At 45.9% G+C, this 22315-nt stretch overlaps 1 protein-coding gene across 4 annotated transcripts; it reads left to right on the forward strand.

Moving 5' to 3' along the window:
- Positions 1–471: 471 nt before the first annotated feature.
- Positions 472–16344, forward strand: MINAR1 (membrane integral NOTCH2 associated receptor 1). Of its 4 annotated transcripts, none has more exons than XM_074549244.1 (4): positions 491–862; positions 7289–9645; positions 11071–11325; positions 14740–16344. In XM_074549244.1, the coding sequence occupies exons 2-4, from the start codon at positions 7336–7338 to the stop codon at positions 14935–14937; spliced, it is 2763 nt and encodes a 920-aa protein (XP_074405345.1). In that variant the 5' UTR covers positions 491–862; positions 7289–7335; the 3' UTR covers positions 14938–16344. The 4 variants fall into 4 exon arrangements, with proteins under 4 accessions (XP_074405349.1, XP_074405345.1, XP_074405347.1 ...); XM_074549246.1 differs by lacking the exon at positions 491–862 and adding an exon at positions 871–1025; XM_074549247.1 differs by lacking the exon at positions 491–862 and adding an exon at positions 2344–6568.
- The last annotated feature ends 5971 nt before the right edge of the window (positions 16345–22315 follow it).

Genomic DNA, 22315 nt, shown 5'->3' on the forward strand with positions numbered 1-22315 from the left:
CCACCACTTCCCCGGGCAGTCTGTTCCAGCCTTCACTTCTCAGTGAATAACTGTTTCCTAATGTCCAACTTCAACCTCCCCTGGTGCAACTTGGGGCCATTTCCTCTTGCCCTATAGCCTGTCACCTGAAACAAGAGACCCCTACCTGGCCACCTGCTCATTTCAGGGGAGTTGTAAAGAGCCATAAAGTCACCCCTGCCTCGCCTTTCCTGCAGGCTGAACAGCCCCGGCTCCATCAGCCGCTCCTTCTCAGAGCGATGCTCTCCATGTCCCTGGCTGGGCAGAGTAGGGCTCCTTTCTCTGAGCTCCCCTTTCCCGCTGGGCACCCCTTTCCTTTTCCTGCCCACTTTGCTCCAGGCTGCCCGCGGGCGCTGTCCCTGCCCGGACAGCGGGGCTGGCGGTGCGGCTGGAGCCGAGCGCTCTTCCCCGCCCCGAGGAGCGCCGGGGCTCACCCGAATAATAACAACAAAAATAGGGATACAGTGGTTTGGGGGAGCGGAGCCTCGGCCCCTCCGCCGCGCCCGGTCCCTGCGGAGCCGGAGCCGCCGCTGCCGCAGCGCCCGGGGCCGACCGGGGCAGCGGGACCGGGGGCGGCGCGGGGAGGCTCGGCCTGTGCTGCCCCCTCCCTCCCATCTCCCCTCCTTCTCTCTCCTCTCTCCTCCCCTCTCTCCCTCCTCCCATGCCAACCTGCTGCCGCCTTTGTCAGCGCAGCCCGGCGCTATGGCATCCTGCCGGGGCTTCAGCCGCGAGCTCTTCCTCCTCCTCCTCCTCCTGCTGCTACTGGCCGGGAAGCGGCTGCTGCAGCGGCAGATGCAGCCCTGACGGCCGCGCTGCCCGCGCCAGAGGCAGGCGGAGCCCGCAGGTGAGCCCCAGGTGCGGGAGGGGGCGCGGGGCGCTGCGCTGGGGGAGAGGGGCGCCGGGACAAGCCCCCCGTGACCTCCATCCCCAGGGATGCGCTGAGCACCCGGCGGTGCCGTTCAGCACCGGCTGCCCCGCCGGGCTGCGAGAAGGAGGAGTAAGCGCAGGTAAGGGACACCTCAGCCCCTCTGGGTGCCCCCCAGGGTCCGGTCTCTTTGTTAAGCTCTCTAGGAAAAGGGGATGCTCCAAAATCGTGAAACTCCATCTGGGACTTTGGCATCTCCACTTTAATCCCGCACATCCGGATCTGCCCGAGAGGAGCAAGTGGGTGACCCTTGGGCTGAGCCCCAGGGACCCCAACCCCCAAACGGAGTCTGGAGGGATGGGGATCAGGGAAACTGGACCCACCAGGGCAAGGGAGCAGGGAGGCAGTGAGATTGTTATAGACTTGCTGTTCAAAAATCCAGGCTGTCCACAGATGGGATGAATTGCTCACATTTAATTAAATTAGACTTTTTTTGTGTTTGTCTGTCGGTATTTTTAATGGTGTCTCCTTATACAAAAAAATTCCGGTAAAAACGTGGCTTGGATGTGCTCTAATGATGTATGGGGACGACAGTATTTGTGTGTGTCTGAATGGGCCAAGAGTTGGCAAAGAATAACCAAGAGTATATGATGCAGTAATAATTCCAGTAATTTATTGCACAGTTTTAGGATGATTGTTTGCACTTTCCCAGATCGTGGAGATACCTTAACCTGGATTGCATAACTGAACCATGCAAATAATCAGATAATCAGCCTAATGTTACTGTGCAAAAAAATCAATGGCAAACCCTGTTCGACTTGAGCTCTTGCACAGCCGCGAGGGTCCGCTGCTTTTATCCACAAGTTCCCTATCAATTTAGGCACTCAGATCCTTTAAAAACCGCTGAATTCTGGGGTGTTGAGGCAGCTCAAGTGTTGTGCAGAGTCTTTTCACAGCAGAGCCTGCCTCTGGTAAGGAGCTGGGTTTGTAAAGCGCGGTTTCCCAGGGCTCATTCACGCAGGATAAGAGCCAGAAAACAGCGGCTTCCTCCCAGCGACCCCCGGTGACCCTCGGAGGGGGCTGGCTGTGGAATGCTCGGGATGTGCAGGGTGTGTGCATCCTTCCCGGGTGCACAGGCACTGTGAGCTCCCGGCATGCAGGGGCTCCTTCCCTTCTGCTCTGAATAAAGCCCACAGCAGGCAGCCAGCACCCACCTCCTCCTGCCCCAGGGACTGAGCCCACCCTGCTCCTGCGCCGCCACGGAGATGCTCCGGAGGAGACAGCCTGTGCCAAACTGGTCAGGAGGAGTTTTCTCATCAATGAAAGGTGGAGAGGAGCAGTTGCCATTGCACGGGCAGGGCTCCAAAGTGTGTGTTTTAGTTTTCTTTTAAATGAGCGGCAGAAGGCTGGAGGGAGGAGGAGGAATAAGGTGTGTGGAAATGGGCATTGTTTCCCTGAGTGCCAGCTCCCCTGTCTGTGTGCAGTGGAAGCCAGATGGGGCTCGAGGTCCCCATTCCTTCATCAGAAATTTCTTAATGTTTTGGCAGAGCAATGGATTTATGAGTGTGGGAGAAAACAAAAACTGAATTCCGTCTCAACGGGTTACATTTCATGTGAGGCAAGCGTTGCCTGCCTTGTTTTATAGTATCTGGTGCTGGGAAGGCAGGCTGAATGATTTATGAGCCCAAGTTAATAGTAAAACAGCATATCACTGGCTCTGTATTAATGTTCTGCTGTGCTGGAGTGGCTGGCTCTTTCTGAGGGGATTTATGCAAGGATCACTCTGCTGTTGCATTGCTGTAGTGGCGTTCTGGGGTGGCCCGTTTGTCACCGTGGGGGGGACAAAACGAGAATGCTGTTTCCCTCTTGGCTGGCAAATCAAAGGGAGAGTCACATCTGTGTGTTAGCTGCACCTGCTATGGATATTGGGAGATGGGGAGAGCAAATGTCAGTGGCACAAAGAACAGGGGAGGAAATGAAGGAGGAAATAAGAGAGGCAGATAACGTGGTCTGTGTGGCAGTGGCTGTGATTCAGACTCGTGCAGGGCACCTTGCCACCCTGCAGCTGCTCAGAGAAGTCGAGTGGTGGGACTGTGTCTTGAATCCTCTGATGGGGTTTATCTGCCTCAATGTGTGCTGCCCTTAGACCCTGTGGCAGGGCAGGGTTTGGGCTGTAGGAGTCACAGGAAAGCAGCCAGGGCAACTGGGAAGCAGTTCTAATTCCAGAAATTCCTGTGGATGGCAAATTTATAGGGTAGGCAGAAGATGAGGGGAGCATCCTCACCCCACTGCTGATTTGGGAGGTGGTGAGGATGGGAGGTGCATGCTGGCTTTCCTGCAAGGAAGCAAGATGCATGAAAGAGTCTGCAGATTCCCCTGGTCTGGAGAACCACAGGGGAGAGCTTTCATGGAGGCTTGGTTCCTAAAGACACCAGAAAATAGAACAGTATATTCCCTTTGTGCAGCAGAGAGCTCCTCTGGGGATGGAGCTTGCAATTGTAATATTCTTGGACTTCTCCTCCAGAGGCTGAGACAGTGGGTTAGTGGTAAGATGAGAGCTCAGTTCATTGCTCCTGGTGCAGGGCAAGAAGACATCGATCTGTGGTAAGTCTGGAGCTCATCTGCGTGCAAGGAGAGCCAGCCCCATCGACTGGCAGTGCAATCTGATGCTCCATGAGCCCATGCTGGGCTATAATTGTGCTATTAGAGCAGCAAATGTCAAATCTCGGGAAGCTGAGTCAAAGCGACCCTTCCAATTCTAATATAACAAAATCATTAAGGATGAAATGTTAAGTGGCTCCATTGGTCAGAGATGGGCTTGGTAGAGATAAGTAAGCCAGATCCCATTCCTTTGTGTGGGGAGCTCCATGTGTCTGGAGGCCAAAGTCAGTTTGAGGGGGGTTTGGAGGGTGTGTGTGGCTGCTGACAGTGAGGGGAAGGCACGAGGACCTTGGTGGAATTGAGGCCATCTGAGGAGAGACCCTGTGCTGCTGCTCTTGCTGTGGGTGCTTCCATTTGCTTTGCTGCTTTTGACTGTTTCGTGACCCTGAGCCCTCTTTAAAAGGCCTTCCTGTGCTCATTTCAGAGCTCTGCATTTCTGTGCCACGTCTAGCTCTATTCTGGTCCTGCTTTGAGAGATACTGAATGAACGTGGACATAATGGCTGAGATGGTGCTTGGCCAAGTGCTTGGCACCCGGGATGTGGCAGCTCCTGGGCTGGCCTGCCAAGAAGCACCTGTCTTTGTTGCAGGCTGTTGGGAGGCTTGACAAGAGGCAGAGGAGCTTAATGTGCCACTAAAAATTCTGGCACCAGGTTTTTACATCCCTGAACCAGGAAACAAGATTCCAAGGCCCTTATATATTATCCTTAGGGGTAGTACATCCTGTTCTTCACAGCCCCCATCTGTTGATGCTCCATAGCAGCAATGTTTCTGATGCTCTGGCACAAGGGAGCACCAATTTCCATGCTCAGGCTGAAGCCCAGAGATATCTTTCACACCTAAAATTCTCTCACACCAAAAAGCTGTTTGTGAACAGCCACAGGGTGAAGAAGAAATTATTCCAGCTCCTAGTTAGTTTTCTTTTACTCCAGGCCTATATCTGAGTTTGCAACCTGCCTTTTCAGTTTCCACCTCCCATAGCTGAGTCTCAGTTGAATGAACTGGCTGAATTCCCACCTGAGCAGGTTCAGCTCTCTCCTGGCCACCCTTGTCTCAAAGCCTTTGTCACATCCCTGATCTCTCACTGCTTTATAACTGACTGTCACCTGCCAGGCTTGGGTCTGGGAGCACAGGGCTGGGACTGAGCTAACCCAGCCTAGCTGGGCTTCCCTGCTTTGGGTCTGTGCTTCAGTGCCTCCACCTTTCTGCTTGTGTATGGATTGGGGTCCCCAAAACAATGGTTCTTATTGGTGCTAAGAACAAGCAACATGAGATTGAGGGTATGCAGCAGGGCTTCCACTCAACTTACTGAGCTTGTCATCACTCAGGCTGCACCTGAGTTTTACCAGATTCACAGTGTTTAGAAATCTGAATTGGAGTTAAAACCTCTGGTTACGCAAAGAATGCCTTGGTGCAAAGCAAAGATTTTCAGAAGCTGTACCTAGGATATCCTCATTGGGATGAGAGAGTAAAGGCAGAAGGGTGGGGAGCAAAATGGGTTGACACTTTTCAAAAATACATTAGTGCAAACTGGCTACTTGGGTGTTTTAGCAGGAGTGTGAGTGGGGAGAAGGCAGGCCAGTGCAGGGTGTGCATCAGGCTGTGAAAATGTATATCCAGGTGAGGGGCTGACAAGAAGCTGTGAATTTACAAATAGGAGGAGATTGTTGCTTTTGCTGGTATTCAGCCTGGAGGTGACAAAAAGACATATTTTCACTCCTGTCCCAAGTGGCAGATTTATAACATGCAGAAAATTGACTTGGAATGCCAGTCCCCTGTCAGCTGGGAATGTCTCTGAGCCCCACACGTGAAGTTTATTCTGTGAGAACTTGGTAGCCTTGGTGGTGACTAGCAGAGTTTGGATCTAGCATGAGAGCATCATTAATGGTGGCATGTCAGAGAGATACAGAGGCAGGCTGTGAAAGAGGCTCTGCTGAGAGAAAAAGGATATAAGCACCCTCCTCCAGCCTTTTGCATTACTTCTTGGAGCTGAGCACAGAACAGTAAAACATTTTTTCTCCTTTGTCAGCTGGCAGAGGAGTTGTGCTTCTATGCATAATACAGGAGCTTTAAAAGCAAACATGCATGCAGCAGAGGTGTTGGAAAATCCCTGTAGCCATTGCTTTCTGAGAGCTGTGTTTACAATCACAGAAACACATCCACGTTGCTGCTGCTCAGCTCCTGATCACACACAGTAGAGAGTTGTTATTTAAATAAACATCTGAGCTCATATGGAGACTTGTTTTGTATTCTTTTGGGTAACTATCTGTTATGACAGCTGAAGTACTCTGGCTTCTGGCACTGATAGCAATCACTGATGTGTGATGTCAGGGCAGGAGATGGAACAGGAGCCCTGGATTCTGGAGTGGTGCTCAGGAGTCCTGAGGTCTTTGACCAGAAGGTGCCTTTTAGAATGAGTAATAATAAGCCATGCAATGTTGACTTCAGTGCTTTGCCATTTGGGTGGATATTCTGCACTTGATGGAGGAGAGGCCAGTTCCAGGGGTCATCTAAGGGTGGCAGTGAATGGGGGAAGATAACATACCTTTTTGAGAAACTGAGAAGATTTTTGTCATTCCTATCAGTAAGAATAACAAAGACAGAGTGACCAAATTCAGCAATTGGCAGAGCATCAACCTGTGCTCTGTCTTTCCTAGTAGCCAACAGCAGGGACACCGACAAGGATATTCACAATAGATGGGTGAAAAATCATCAACATCCTTTCCTAATCCATAATAGCTAAAGGTTGTTCTCAATTCTGAAAGTGCAGGGGTTTATATTCTCCCCAAGATGTTTGCTAGTGTTAGCTATGCTTGTTCAAGCTATTCCTGTTATCCACATAAATGTGAAGCTTTTGCTCTTCACCTCTGCCCTGTCATTTCGGGATGGTGAATGGAAATGCACTTCTAGGCTTCACTGGGAGCACGTCACTGAAGAGGATGTTCTCTGTCCTTGATATTTCTCTGTCTTCAAATCCATCCTGACTGGCAGCCAGCCCTCTGGCATCTGCTGGATTGGTTTCAAGGTTCAGTAAAATTTATTTTTTTTTAACTCCTTCTGTTCTTTGGTAAATTTTGGACTTTAGAGTCCAGACAGGGCCCACACATACTTTTCATGTGGAACCTGGCAAATTTTCCTTTCCTGAAAAGGTATTTCTGGAAAAAAAAAAAAGTCAAAGTATCCAAAGGAGATAATTCAGAGCAGAGGAGAAAATAATGGATTAAAGCAAGCAAGATGGCAATTATGTTCTCAGATAACTTCTAAAAACATCTCAGAAGTTTATTGACAGAAAATCTTCAGAGCCATTTGCATTCAGATATGAAAACATGTCATAGTGCAGTAGATCAGCCCTGGTTAGGCTAGGACTGAAATGATTGCAGACAATTTGATGTTTAAACTTGCTTTGAACCTCTCATAAGTTGGTAAGAAATTCTGTGCTGAAATTCTGTGCAGGCTATTGTCTATCTGCCATTAGTTCAGCCTCTCCAAAGCTTCTTCTGTTTATCACTTGGTTGCTTTAGTAGACATTGGCATAAAGGAGCTTTCTCTGATAAAACCCCAATTCCATTTAAGTATTGATTTATTGGATGCTAGGATTGCAGCCTGAAGTTCAGAACATGAGGATGGGTTATAAAAGCAAGCCCTGGATGGCATGATTAGGGAGCCAGGCCCCATCTCTGGCTGAGTTGCAAGGCCCTGGGTATTATCTGTGGGTGACTTACAAATCTCTTTTGTGTTGCTGTAGAAGTTGGAACGTGGTTTCCAGGCTAAACGGCAAAATACACTTGAGCCATGGAGTCCAACCAGGAATCTTCACTCTTCCTGGTGAAGATACTGGAGGAGCTGGACACAAAGCAGAATACTGTTTCTTACCAGGATCTCTGCAAGTCCCTGTGTGCCAGGTTTGATTTATCTCAGTTGGCCAAGCTCAGAAGCGTGCTGTTTTACACCGCTTGCCTGGATCCTAATTTCCCAGCGACTTTGTTCAAAGACAAAATGAGATGCACTGTAAACAATCAGCAATCAAAGAAAATCATGGTTGCAGCAGATATAGTAACAATATTCAACCTCATCCAAATGAATGGGGGAGTGGCCAAGGAGAAGCTTCCAGTTTCAAGGCACAAAGTGAAGAAGAAGGAGTCCTTCGAGTCCTGCAGGTCTGACACAGAGATCTGCAATGTGGCAGACTGTGTGCCTGACTGCGTGCCCAACTGTGAGCTCAACGACCAGGACTTTAACCGGGGCTTTCCTGTCAGAAGGTCTTCAAAATGCAGGAAGATGGACTGCAAAGACTGCCAGCAGTTCGTCCCCTCGTCAGAACCCAACTTCTTGCTTGGTGTTAATAAGGACATGAAGGGCCGGGCTGCCTCTCTGGACAGGCTGCAGGCACTGGCGTCCTACTCCATTGCCACGTCCCCACCATGTGAGATGCAGAGCACCTACTTCCCCATGAACATTGAAAATGAGTCTATTTCAGACCAGGATTCCTTGCCTATAAGTGCAGGATTAAAAGAAACTTTCATTACAAATGACGAGCCGTTCATGATGCAGTCATGTGTCCAGAAAAGAAATATATTCAAAGAAGATTTTCATAATCTGATTACAATATCTCCCAGCTTAATACCATCCAATAAAACACCAGAAGATGGACACAGAGAGCCTCAGAACAGGAAGGAAAGCTCTAAGCAGACTTTCTTCAACCACAGCTTTGAAATGCCATACAGCAGCCAGTACTTGAATCCAATTTATTCTCCTATACCGGACAAAAGGCGAGTGAAGCATGAAAGTTTAGATGATCTTCAAGCTTCTACATATTTTGGCCCAACTACTGTTCTTGGACCACAGGAAACCAAAAAGTGGACTGGAAAGCCAGCCAAGCAAACTGCCTGGCCAGCTAAAAGCTGGAGTTTAAATACTGAGGAGGTCCCTGACTTTGAACGCTCATTTTTTAATAGGAAGCAGTCTGAAGAGAAACCACGATACCAGAGTTCGAGCAACCCATCTCCAAACTTTCCTTCAGTTGACAGGCATCAGTCCTACCTAAATGCAAAGGATCAGCAACCAATTATGCAGGCAAACTATGCTGTGAAACCCAACGGGCACAAACCTAAGGAAATTCCTTCCATTCTAGATGTGGAGAAACATGAACCAGTCAAAAAGTTTAAGGATAAAAGCATTAACTGTACTTCTGTGCAGATCTTAAGCATTGACAGGACCATGAGTGTTGGGACACAAACGGAGCAGCAGGTTCTGGAGCACAAGAAATGCAAGGATTTGTGTGCAGCAGGCCAAGCTAAGTATGGTGAGAGGCACTCTCTGAAGCAGTCAGATGATGACTCTGAAATCGTGAGTGATGATATCAGTGACATTTTCAGGTTTTTGGATGACATGAGTATCAGCGGGTCCACGGGAGTGATGCAGTCCTCGTGCTACAACAGCACTGGTTCCTTGTCTCAGGTGCACAAATCAGACTGTGAGAGCTCACCTGAGCACAATTTGACTAAGATCTCCAATGGGAGTGCCTGTAACAAACTGGATAAAGTGGTCAGGGCAGATGTCAGTAACACAGATGATGAACTGAAAACGAGCGTCTGCAAATTAGTCTTGAGGATTGGTGAAATAGAGAAGAAACTGGAGTCTCTCTCAGGTGTCCGAGAAGAAATCTCCCAAGTCCTGGGAAAATTAAGCAAGCTGGATCAAAAAATCCAGCAGCCAGAGAAGGTCAGTGTACAAATAGATCTCAACTCTTTGACGAGCGATGCCGCGTCAGATGAGAGCAACTCCCCGCAGATATTCCAGTGCCACAATACTCCTCATGGAGGCAAACTGGAGAATAATCCAGAATGGTGCTGTTCAGATGCCAGTGGAAGTAATAGCGAGAGCCTTCGAGTAAAAGCCTTAAAAAAAAGTTTGTTTACTAGGAGATCATCAAGATCACTAACAGAAGAAAACAGTGCGACCGAATCCAAAATAGCAAGTATTTCAAACTCTCCCCGAGACTGGAGAGCTATTACTTACACCAACCAAGTTGGCATTACAGAGGAGGAGGTGAAAGAGAGAGATGGAGGAGAAAATAAGGACTGGCACAGGAAATCTAAAGAGGTAATTTCAACTTTAACTCACATAATAAATGCTTAAAAATAATGTGGTTATGAATTCCACAGTCATCAAAAGCCTCCGGGTATGACAATGCTTTGCCTTGCCATGTTATGCCTGCCTTTATTGTTATCATAATTGAGTGATTTTGTACCTGCAGGTTCTTGCTTGGCAGCTGCAAAATGGCCAAGTTGCTTCTCAAAAGCTTTGCTTTTTTTGCAAAGAAAGGGTGGTAATGTAGGTGACATCTTGGGAAGGTGATGGTATTCTTCATCATCTGCAGCAACATAAGGAGGCCTGGTAATTACCTTGGTGAAAAGGGTGTGGGGGAAACTGAAATTGTCTAGTGATTGTTTTAGAAGAGATATTTTGAAATTGAATTGTGATGGCTTTTATCAGAGAAGTATGTACATGTTTAAAAGCCAACAAAATAGATTCATGGATTCAAATCCCTCAAGGAAAAAAAACCTCGTATGTGTGCTGTGAGGTGCTCATTTTAGTTATGTTCTCACTATCTGACTTTCATGGTCATTTAAATGAGTCTTAAGCCTCCTGTTGTGTAACTGCAGTGTAGCTGGGCAGAAAAACTCTGCCCGTGCTCCCAGCAGCTTCCCTGTGCCCCCTTCAGTGACCCCATGGATGCCCTTGGGGCTCTGGGTGCTGCTCTGTGAAACTGCATGGGGTGGGTGCTTGTTCCTGTTTGGGGAGGGGGTCCTGCAGCCCCTTGCCAGCTGTGACCACAGGACAGGCTTGCTGTGCCTTCTGCAATGGGGTGTGAGGGCAGAGAAGGGTTGAGAACAGAGAGGAAGAGGTTTGGTGGAAGGAAATGTGCTTGGGCGAACAAGAAACCACAAACCATGGGTTATTGCTAGACTGCAGAGGGGGAGGAAGGCCATCCTTAGTCAGCCCAAACCTTGGCTTTTGTGTACACTGCTTTGCTTAGGATGACATGCTGATTTTGAGAGTCCCTCCCGGACTCCTTCAGTGGCCTGTGGCTGGCACTGGATGGTACCACAGATGCTGCAGTGTCAGGTGGGGGCATCCCTGAAGAATAATTCACGTTAGGATTTGATCTGGAAACAGAACCCTGGAAGCCTGCTTGTATCTCTCAGCTTTTGCAGATCAGCTGGGCTTTTCTGGATGTCAGGATATTTTCATAATATTTTTTTGATCTCTGAACAGCACAAACCCACAAACAGCACAATGCATCAGCATTGTGTTTGTGTTGGAATTGTGTCTGTAAAATACATCAATACTGCTTTGGTTTGTTTGTGAGAAGGTGGGCAAATGGATGAAGGCCATCCAAAACCTTTATCCTAACTGGTCTATTTTTTATCATATGGTGCTTCTAAAAGGAATATCTCTGTCTTTTGTGTTTAACTCCCTCATAGTCTTGTTTTTTCTCTCAAATTCTTTTAAACCCTATTGCAGGCAGACAGGCAGTATGAAATCCCACAGCCACATAGACTCTCTAAACAGCCAAAAGACGCTTTCTTGATTGAACAAGTCTTTAGTCCTCATCCCTACCCTGCATCACTCAAGTCACACATGAAAAGCAACCCTCTCTACACAGACATGAGGTTGACAGAGCTGGCTGAAGTGAAACGTGCCCAGCCGTCATGGACCATAGAGGAATACACGAGGAATTCGGGGGATAAAGGCAAGATTGCAGCCTTGGATCTACAAGTGAGTGTCATTTGTTTAATTTGAATGGCTTGATTGCAAATGGATGTTGCCAGAATATGCATTTAAGAAGGGATTTGGAAAGCTCAGGAAAGAGCTGTGGATTGCTGAGCCTCTAATCTTGCTGATCCCTATCCATCCTGGCCAGGGACAGTGAAGAATGTGAATGTTTTGTTTCTGAATGGTGATCCTTGACAAGCTGATGCTCCCAGCTTATTCTGCAATGGAGAAATGTCTTCTAAGCCATCGTGGCTTCAGTAGCTCTAAAGAAGAGTTGGGGAATAAGGGAGTGCAGGAGTGAGCTGGTTCCTAACTGCAGCAAGGCAGAGTGGTGCAGGAACTGGGACTGCTGCCTTTTCCTCTGACTCTGAATTATTCACAGGGAATTGCAATGTTAGGTTTTGTTTTTATTTTTTCATTTTACTAGGAACACAAGACATCAAATACTTGTAGAAGATGTTCAATACCACGACTGGTTTTGAAACACGTCACTGTGGAAGCTTTGAAGTGGCTGTTGGAAACCAGCCAGGCAACTAATGCTGTGTCTAGTTTGCATTTTGGTTCAGCTTGGAAGTGTGCAGGCTCTTGTGCAACAAGCAGAGGAGACACATTCAAATTTTACATTAACGTTTTCCTGACACGAAATCACAAACCTGACATAAAACGAGCACCCACGTTGGATACCCTGTGTAGTCTGATAAACACAACACATCTTTTAGGAAGGAAGGTATCTGAGCAGAGGTTTAAAGAGGAGGACTGAAAGATGCCATCCAAAATGTGTAAAAATGAAAGAAATTTTGCATTTTTGGTCTTGAAACCCAAAATGTGTCACACAGTGAACTGCACACTGATGTGAAAATATATGTGTATCGTTTATATGCACTTTGACAGTAGAATGTAGGACCAGTGGGGAGGTCTGGTGCTGACCTCAGGCATTTTGGGTTCTGAATGGCTCAGTTCTGAAGTACCTAAGCAAGCCCCAAACCCATCAGACTAATCCCTAGGAAAGCATCAGGATGCTGTGCCTCAGCACCCTGAGCTGGCTGATTTGGATTTGAAACCATCACTCACACAGTGCTGTAGTGCAGCTCCCATGAGTGTTTGTGCAGGAATTTGTGCACAACAAATTCACCTCCTTGCTTGGCTCATGCAAACTTCCCTGTCCTCACCAGCCCCTGCTCCTTGCTGTGGCTGAATTGCACTCTGAGAAAAACAAGCAGCACAGGGGGCAGGCTGCATCTTGCCTCAGCTCCCTGCTGCTTTTGGGGTCCTAAAAGCTTTAGATGGCTTACTGAATCCCTAACCCTTGCATTGCAGGCTGTGTGCTGGAGTAGGAATGGGCTGGAAGAAGTTCCTCTGCAGCAGGCAGTCACAAAGCATCACTTACCTGCTGTGTGAGGCAATAAGGGAGGTGATATTTGGAAGCAAAGCCCCTCTGGGAGAAGTGTTCTCCATCTGCTCCTCGTTGGGCTGTTTTGTTCTCTGTAAGCAGCTCTGCATGGCTGTGAGCAAACCAGAGAAATCGGCTTATTGCCATCATTTATCTTTAGGATAAAGGTGATAGAAGTTTACTGGTTTGATTCCCTCCCTCCAAAAAGATTGTCAGAATTGCATCTGCCCTGCAAAGCCCATGTCTAGACTTTATAATGGAGCTTACTGACAAACTTAAAAAATAGACACAGACTGATGAGTGGGTTTTTTTTCCCAGTGATTAAGTTTATTAGAACTGAAAGTAAATACATTATGCCTTAATGAACATTCCTGCGTCTGCCAATGAAATGGGAAAGGAAGCTGATTAACAGTAATGGGCCTTTTTAATAATGCATCTTCCTTCTGAAGTAGTTAAAAGGTCAATGCCAAGGCAGATGGGTCCAAAACTGCAATTTCCTTGAGGCATACTATTACTATCTTTGGGGGTTTTCTACCTTTGTTTACTTGAAATTTCTCCTGGAGCCTGACAAGTCTGCTGGGTTTTCTCCAAAAAAAGAAACTGCAAAACTAGTCAGGCCCAAAGCTTGTCCCAGGTGTGGGCTCTGTGTGAGATTCATTGCTTTGCTTTTGTGTGATGATCCACTGGGATCAAACAGTATCAGGCTATTTTCTGATGCCTTTAGAGATGAGATTGCTGCCTTTTTTCACAAGGCTGAAACAGGTCATTCAAAGCCATAAAGATACAATCACAGGTGTGGCTGATGGCCTCTGTTTCAGCACCTCTAACACTATCATAGAGGTGTCTATTAAATGATCATAAAACCATTGCTCAATTTTCTTTGTTTCTTTCTGAGATAGCTATAGAATCTCTTCTTTTAGTAGTTACTTACATTTAACAAATGCTGCTATCAGGAAAAGCAAAGTTTTAGCCAGTAGCTCCTGGCCTGAATCTGAAAAAAATCTGAATTAGTCAATTAAAGGCTAAAGGATTAATCAAATCCTTCTCAAGTCAGCTGGAGTTTCTTTGCAGAGTCCAACAAGCTTTGGATCAGGACTGTTACAAGCACAGAAAAGGTGTGTGTTAGGGTATTCTCACTGTAATATTTTTATATGAAATATTTTTCTTTTTTTTTAAAGAAATGGGCTTTTGGAACCTCAGATAAAGGAGACAGCTTTGGGGAAATGCTGTCATTTTTCAAAATGTTTTTTTTTTTGCTTTACTCTTTTCTGCTGATAAGTTCAATATAATGTGTAGAGTTTCAGTTTCCCCAGTTTTCCCTTTATTTTCCTCTAAAACAGAGGTTAAAGTGGGGAAAAAACAAGCAAGGCTGAAATGGAAAGCTTTAAGAGCTCATAAGTACTTAGGAACAAAAAGCTGTAAGACATAAAAAATAAGTAATTCAGATGGAAATACTGATGAAGTTCTGCAGGTGGCCTGTGTCCCCAGGCAATGCCATTCCAGAGGAGGGGTCTGTGAATTGCCCCTGCAGCAGGGCTGGGTGCTGGATGGGGATGGGTTACCATCCCTGCAAGCAAATCGCCGTGACAAAATTAGGGTTAGCTTTGTAAAATGTAGTGCATGACGAGCATATATTAAGAACCTTTCCCATCAGCTGAGCTTTAATAATTTAAAAATTATTAACAGTAACAGGCCAGCACTTGCTGACACCTCTGCTGTCGAGCAGATTAAAGAGATCCTATTTAAATGCCATCCAAGATGACGAAGTTTCCGGTAAATCAGAGGTGCGTGAGGGATTTTGGAGCAGAATCTTACTGTTGCAGGAGCCTATTTTTTTGCAGTATTTTTTTACCACTTTCATCAGCTTTATGGAATTGGGACCAGGAGATGGAGGGGTGTGAGAAGTGACAATAACCCACTTTATCCTGAGAGCAGATCCAGGTGCAGCTGGATACATCTGCTTTGCTCACTTATTTTATTAATGGCAGACCCCAATCAATTAACAACTGTTTCCTTTTGATTTTTAGACTCAAGAATCTTTGAACCCAAACAACTTAGAGTACTGGATGGAAGACATTTACACTCCTGGCTACGACTCCTTGCTGAAACGGAAGGAAGCCGAGTTCAGGAGGGCGAAGGTTTGCAAGATCGCTGCCCTGATCGCGGCGGCCGCGTGCACGGTTATCCTGGTCATCGTGGTGCCCATCTGCACCATGAAATCCTGAGCCTGGGCACAGCCCTGTGACCCCCAGCCACCCGAGGCTCGGCTAGCTCACGCTGTGTGACAAATGGCCGCTGGCAAAACTGTGAGGAGTGCGCTAAGGGACGATGCTCTGAGGATATCCCGCTGGAGAACGGAGGCGGAGCACAGAACAAGTAGAGATGTGTTTTTGGAAAAGTCCTATTTTAAATAACAGACTGTGTGGTGGAGTTAATGGGAACTCGGTTCGATTTTTATGCATTTTTAAAAGTGCAATATTTTTCTTTTTCCTAAAGGAATGATATAATGTTTTACAGAAGCAGAGACTGATGAGAATCCAGGCAAGAGAGGAAAGCTGTCTGAGCTATGCTGAGGTGTGGGCACATGGATGTAGCACTGTATAGAAGGGAATGTTCTATATGCATCACATAGAGGAGCTAGGGAAGTCTTAACAGCTCTCTACAGTGTTGAAAACTCTGAATGTATTGTATTTATTTTATAGTATTTATGTATTTCATGATCATTTGTTCAAAAGCAGACTGTGTAGCTGTGAACAGAGTTCATTCCTACGTTCAGATTAAAAAGGGCTCTTTGTATTTGGTCTTGCCCTAAGACCCACTCTATCATCACTGAGTACTTGGTTAAGTGCAATGTGCTGCAGACCAAAAAGATTATGTTTTAAAGCAATCACAAGAGCTTTTAGTTACTTCTGTTGAATAACATTTGCATAGAGCTGGCAAACTTGCCTTGCCAAAAGGGTATTCTTTACCTCTGCAGACAGTGAAAGTGTCTCAATTTCACTCCTGCCTGCAAGCAAATCTAGCAAATGAAGGCAACACTGTTAAAGTTCTTGGAAATATAATCTGAACAGTTACAAATTTTTTTCCACCAAGTCTTTGTGCCTTTTTTTAGACTCTAAGTTAAATAGAACTGTTTAATTTCTTGCTATTTTAAGCCCATACCATAAATCACAGCATAATGGGTACTAATGGAGGTCCTTTTCCTGCAAGCCTTCTATACAGTTCCGAGTGCTCCTCAAGCAGCAGGGCTGGTGGTTACTGAGCACTTACATTAAGGGCACAATTTCTCAGCACTGGTAGAAACTTGCTGCTGGTGCAATGCATTCAGCACAGGGAGATCTTTTGCTTCCCTCTTGCTAATGTACTTAAGAGTGATGGTTGAATCTACTGGACAGCAAGCAGTCTGTATCCCATGGGAAATGTCCATTTGATGCTTTATCCCAAATGCAAATAGTAGGTTTGATGGAATTCTCAGGCTGGGACAGAAATTACCTGTCATGGTTAGTGAAAGCAAAGAACCCAGACAGTGTTAATCTTCTGTCAAGTATACAAAAAAAAAAAAAAAGGATTTTCAGGAAATAGTGTGCATCTTGCTGGTCCTCCTAGGGGAAGGAGATTCTTTTAGTGAATGCTCTTTATATAGGGTAATTTTGGTTTCTTCAGAAGCAGCCTCCCTACACAATGACACAGCAGCTAAGAAAGCACTGGATGCTCCTTCCTCTGGCTCTCTGGGATGTGCTGCACTCACTGTTTGTTTCTGACTGGTTTAAAAAAAGTATTGAGGGAAGGGTGTGTGGGAGGCGAAGGCTTTGTTGTGACTTGAGATGTGTGTCAGTTCTTTCCTGCAGTTGGAGAGCTATTTGTGTGCTGCTCACGTGCTGTGCTTTATTTAGGGATAGGTGATTCCTGAGACTGTTGATCTATCAGAAAAATAAGCACAGGGTTGGATGTCCCATCAGCAAATAGAGAATAGGCCCACAGATAAAGCCTGTGCCTGCCTGGCCTGAATCCTGACCCAAATTCTGTGACTTTGGCCCATTCATAACACTAAGCTAATTTCTTTTTCCTCCCAGATGCTGCAGGATGGAGTCACAGCAGGGAGGGAGCAATTCACACTGTCTATTTTAGGCTGCCTTTGGTTGTGCTGTGATTCAGAGCACCTGAGCACAGGAGCTCGGGATCCGTGCGTAGTAAATGTAGGCAGGTAGAGAAACCTCTGGGGACAACTCAGAGCTGCCAGCGAGATATCTAATATTAGACATGGGAAAAACACTCTGGAGGACACTGCTCTGCTGTTTACCTCGTGCACAATTTAGGTTGATTGTCTATGTAGAAAAAGCTATTCCTGGTTCCAGGTGATGTCAGGAAGCCTTCGGACACCCCTCCCTGGCTGCTGGAGGGAGCAGGGGGCCCTGGGGGGGGCACAGGGTCAATCCCCCATCTGCCCACCCCACACAGGAGCCTTGGAGGGGCAGGAGAGGTGGGGACAGACCCCCTGCCCTCTCCAGCCCCTCTGAACCTGCTGCCCCCAGCCCCAAATCAACAGTGCTTTCACCAGTAATCTGATTTTAGAAAATATCAGCCTAAGGGGAGGTAGTAGATGGGTGTGGGAGGTGTCACTGATCACAGGGTTTATCTGTGCAGCTCATCCAGCTGGCACCAGATGAGTCTTTGCATTAAAGATGCCCAAAATCCTGGGGAGGCTCTGCAGGTTATGGAGCTGTGGGTGATGTGGAGCTGGCCCAACCCAAGCACTCACCATCCCAAACATCCACGCTGCCTCCTAATTTACTGAGGTGCTTTTGCCCACCCTTGCTTTGCACAAGCAGCCAGTGGCACCCACTGCATTGGCCAGTGGTTTCCTTACACACCAGACTGTGGTTTGTCATGGAGCCTGAGGGGAGCTGGGAGAGCAGAGCCTGAATCCCTGCTCCACAAACACCTCTGTGAGCCACTGCCCTGCCTTCTCCTCCACTCCTGGCAGCTCCTTGGCACCCCTGGGATGTGCATCCCGAGGCATTCCCAGTGGGATTTGCTGCTGTAACTAAGCCCTTCTAAAAGCAGGCAAGGAGATGGAGCTTTGGGATGCTGCTGCTGCTGGAGGAGAGCAGCCAGGGAAGGAGGAAGCCTGCACAGAGTGTACAAACTGGGTGAAATCCTGACATATTAACCTTCAAGAATATTGTGATCCACCTTGTGAACCAGTTACCAACTAGAATACACTGTATACCATATGATAGACTTTTGTACAAAAAAATAAAAAAAGAAATTAAAGCTATAGGTACATTGTAATCCTTGGTGTGATTGAAAAAGTGTCCTAGATTGTATTACTTAATTAAAATTATGATGAGCATATTGAACTGTTTTTCGTATTTATGCCTTATAAACTTGATATATTACACATGATAAAATGAAACTGCAAAAACTATAAGAAAAGATACGCCATTTTGGGGGCAAATTCCATTTTGCTTTTCCTAAAAATAAGAGTGCTGCTTTAAATGAGCTTAATAAATCATGTGTGCAGAAGAGCAAGAGTAGGATATGTCCCCAAATGACTTTTTAGGATTTTTTTTTAATGGGGCTTTGGTTAATGTACTATGTAATAATTTTATTTTATAATGTTACTGTACAATGTTGCCTTTTGGTTCATTTAAATATAACACCAAATAAACTTGAAAATTACAGTGTCCTAAGTTTTAATGAAACAGTTATAATAATTTATTACTCCATTGCTTTTCCTGGTTTTTTTTTTCCCCTGGGACATCAAGATAGCCATGGGATGTGAGTGTCTCACTGTTAGATAACTAAGCAGCCTATCTAGTTCTTGGCAGAATTGCTAATGGATTTCTAACTTGTGAAATAATAAGATGGCAGAAGATAATGAAAAATGAGTTTGTTTGGTTTCTTTTAAAAGCTCCTTTGCATCACATTGTTTGGGCTTCTGGAAGATTAGCTCTTGACACTAATCATATTTCATTTTATAGGTTATTTCATGCCTGAGTTTTGCCATATTAACTGTTTTAACAAGGTCATGAGTAATATTTTGGTACCTCTTTAACTTACATGTTTATGCAACCCTGTCCCTTTTATGTCAGTACTATAGATAAGTGTTCATAATCACCTGTGAACAGGCAGCCAGTTTATTTAGGGTCCCTGTATGAATTTAATTTGCTGCTTGTGAGTTGTTAATTGCAAAATCAGGTTGTCTTGAAATTCCAGGTGTTGAAACAGAGGTAGAGCTGAACCTACCACTGTCAGAGGTTGTAGAGGGCAGCTGTGGAAGAGGACACATAAACAATGGGCAGTGACATGAGAACACACAGTGATGTGAGATCCTCAATTCCTCCTCTCTGCTGCACAAACATGAAAACACAGTGATGTGAGAGCCTGATTTCCTTTTCTCTGCTGGACAAACACCTTCAATGCATTGCTTTTGTAGTTTTGGTCAGGATGGGGAATGCTGAGTGTTCTCTGCAGGGCCAGGCCAGCAGCTCCCACCTTGGGTGCTCACGTGTTGTGAGTCAGGCTGCAACCATAGGTCCCTATGGATGGATTTTCAGTCCCAATTTCGAGGTTTCAGTTTTGGAGATAGTTTTGCATTCATTTGCACCAATGGTTTATCATGAGTTTGCATAAATTTCAGGTTTTTCTCTTGTACCCATCAAGTCCAGAAGCTTACAAGCAGGAGTGCCATTTTGATTTTTAGATTACAGCACAAATCCAGGAGCAGGAACATTCATAAAAATGCTAAGTGGGACCAGGCTCATGCCAAAAAACCCTAAGCACTCTGGCACAGCCTCCCTCAGCCATGAAGCTGTGAATATTGGATATATAGATCTCATCTGGGTCATCGCCGTGCTGGAAGATGGAGCAGCTGCCAGGTTTCTGTCTGCTGGATGGAGCCACCGAGTCTCAAGGTAGAAGAAAACTCCTACACACAATGTTGTATTGGCAACCAAGGCCCAGCCCCAGGAGCTCAGTGCTCTTTGAATGTGTCACAGCAGTCAATTGTGCTGGTTGAATAAATCCTTGGTTTCACATCGAGCTCTGGTGAATGGCTCTGGCTGTTGCACAAACAGTCACAAGCAGAGCATTGGATCTCAGGGCCATACATTTCCTTTTGAGGAGCTCCTGTGTCTCCATCCAATTGCATCTGCAAACAGAAGAAGGGAAAGCAGGCAATGCACTCCTACTGAAAGGAAAGGTCAGTTGTGTTGGTGTGCACTTTGGGAAAAGCCAAGCACCTGGGGAAGTAATTGCGGAGATGAGGTAAGTTTTTAAATTTCATTTTTTCCTTGCTGTCTTTCCAGGAAAGGACTCTATCTTGTAAAATGCTGCTCTGCTAGTGGTTCTCCAGCAAACTTGGCTACTTTGGATGGCTTCTGGGACACTGGATAACTTGATATCTTGCAGGCTGTTACCTGAATCTACAACGTTCACTTAGATACTGGAACAAACTCTTCAAACAAGAAAGAAGTGGGCTGTCAGCAGCCAAACTCCTCCCATGAGTAAGTTCCCTATGGTTTTATTTATGTTCTTCAATACAGTACAAACGATGTGCAGGAGGGGCTTGAAGCTCTTCCAGAAGCAACAGTGCATCTACACCTTCCCAACAGGCACAGACTGAGATTTCCAAGGGAGAGCAGATCAAGGCCTTGGATGAGCCCAGCACAAGAAATCAGCTGTGCCTGGACTGTGCATGGCACCACAAGGCACTGCTGGTCCTGGTGGGCAGCAGTGGATGGTGGGGAGATGTGCAGAGCACTTTCTGGATCAGGGAGGTTTTCTGCAAGGCATAGCACAGTGCAGGGTTGAGGGAATGGTGGGTGTCTGGAGATGTGGTTGCTGCTGAGGCTGAAAGCTTTTAGAAATTGAGAGCATTGTGGCAGCATTTACCCATCCCCAGTCCTGCTCCTCCCTGCCCTCCTGCATCCTGGACCTGTGGAATTTGGGATATTCCTCTGAGGCACTAATCAGGTCTCTGGACATACAGAGAAGGCTCAGCTCCTGCCTTTTCTCAAATTTAACCAGATTTCCTCAGTAAAAAGAGGGAATTTTCTGCCAGACATTGATGCTTTGGCATCAGCTAAATAAAAAAATCCCAGGGTTTGTGATCTCCTTATCCCATGGAGAGGCTGACAGCACTAAGGGGTTGTGACCTGGCCCCTCTTCTCATCACCCCCAAAACATCATGAGACAGCCCTGGAAATGGCAGGGCTACAAAACAATTCCCATTCGCTTTCACACTGGGCTTTGTGGGAGCCTCATCTCCTGCCAGCCTCTGCAACCAGAGGGCTGGAAACTGATTTCATTTATTAAGGATGGAAATATATGGGTGAACTCCTCGGGTAGGAACACGCAGTTCTGATTGCTGGTTCTTCAAGAAAAATGGGAAATCCTGCTATTCACAGCAGAATTGCTCTGTTTTCCCTGCTCATTTTGAGCCTGTGTGCAGTGTGCTGTTCCCCAGCACGTGGTGAGGCTCCAGCCTGTGCCCACAGCAGCAGGTGTCCCCCTGGAAGAAGGAGAAAAGAGGGAATTACATACAGTAAAAAAAAGGGACTAGAGAGATGCTAATTGTTTTGTCTGTTCCTGGAAATTATGTGGAATCTGCTCCTTTTTGAACAGCTTTGCTGTAAACTGTGCTTTAGTGACAGACACATCTCTGCATTGAAAAATCCTCCTGATCTGCTGTCCTGCCAGACTGCCACACTTCCAGCAATAACAGAGATTCATGTTGTGCAGCATGTTTTTCCTCATGTAATGTTGGGGGGAGAGAACCAAGGAAGCTGAGTCATTTATCTTTGCTTGTCTTGGTAATGAAATATTGCTGTTGAACTTTACCCTGCTTTTCCTGTTACTGTATATATAATTTTTTTTTTTTTGCAATGGTTACCATTTAAGAGGCTCACAAAATTGCATTAGTAAAATTTATGACTGTGTAGCAAGTATGTGCATATGCATTAATTCTGTTCAAGGCCAATATCTTGTAGCTGCAAAATTAATGTTATGGTGCAGTTTCTAAGTATGGCTAATGGCTGTTCAATAAAGCAGGGATCATGTTTTGCTCACCTTACAGGTCTTAATTCCTTGAAACAGTGCAGCCTTGAAGAGTTTGCCAGGTAAAAGTTAAAAAATGGTACATGCACGACACACAAATATGTATTTTTTATGCATTTTTGTTTATGCAATTAAGCCTTGAAAATTTTGGCCCAGTGAGTTGGTTCAGTTGGGTTTCTGCTGCTTTGCTGTGCTTTTAGTTCCAGGTTTCAAAAGCAGATGTCTATTGGTGCAGTATATTAAAATTGGGGCTTTTAACCATGATTCTGCTCTGGAGAGACTGAACTGGATGTTAATGCTGCCCTGAGGGCTACAACTTGTGCTGTTGTGGAGTCAGTGAACAATAACTGTTCAGTAAATGATAAACTAATGGACATTACTTAAATTTAAACTTTCATTTTCTTACTATGCAGAAAAGTCACTTTCTGCTAGAAGGATGAATTAGTGTTTGTAGCCTTTTCACCAATTTAAAGATAGTTGCTAGTCTGGTATTCAAGGTTGGAGACATAACATAAGACAAATGAGTCTTATGTTGAGTCTTGT

This window comes from Zonotrichia albicollis, chromosome 11 (genome assembly GCF_047830755.1).
Source record: "Zonotrichia albicollis isolate bZonAlb1 chromosome 11, bZonAlb1.hap1, whole genome shotgun sequence".
Taxonomy (NCBI): domain Eukaryota; kingdom Metazoa; phylum Chordata; class Aves; order Passeriformes; family Passerellidae; genus Zonotrichia; species Zonotrichia albicollis.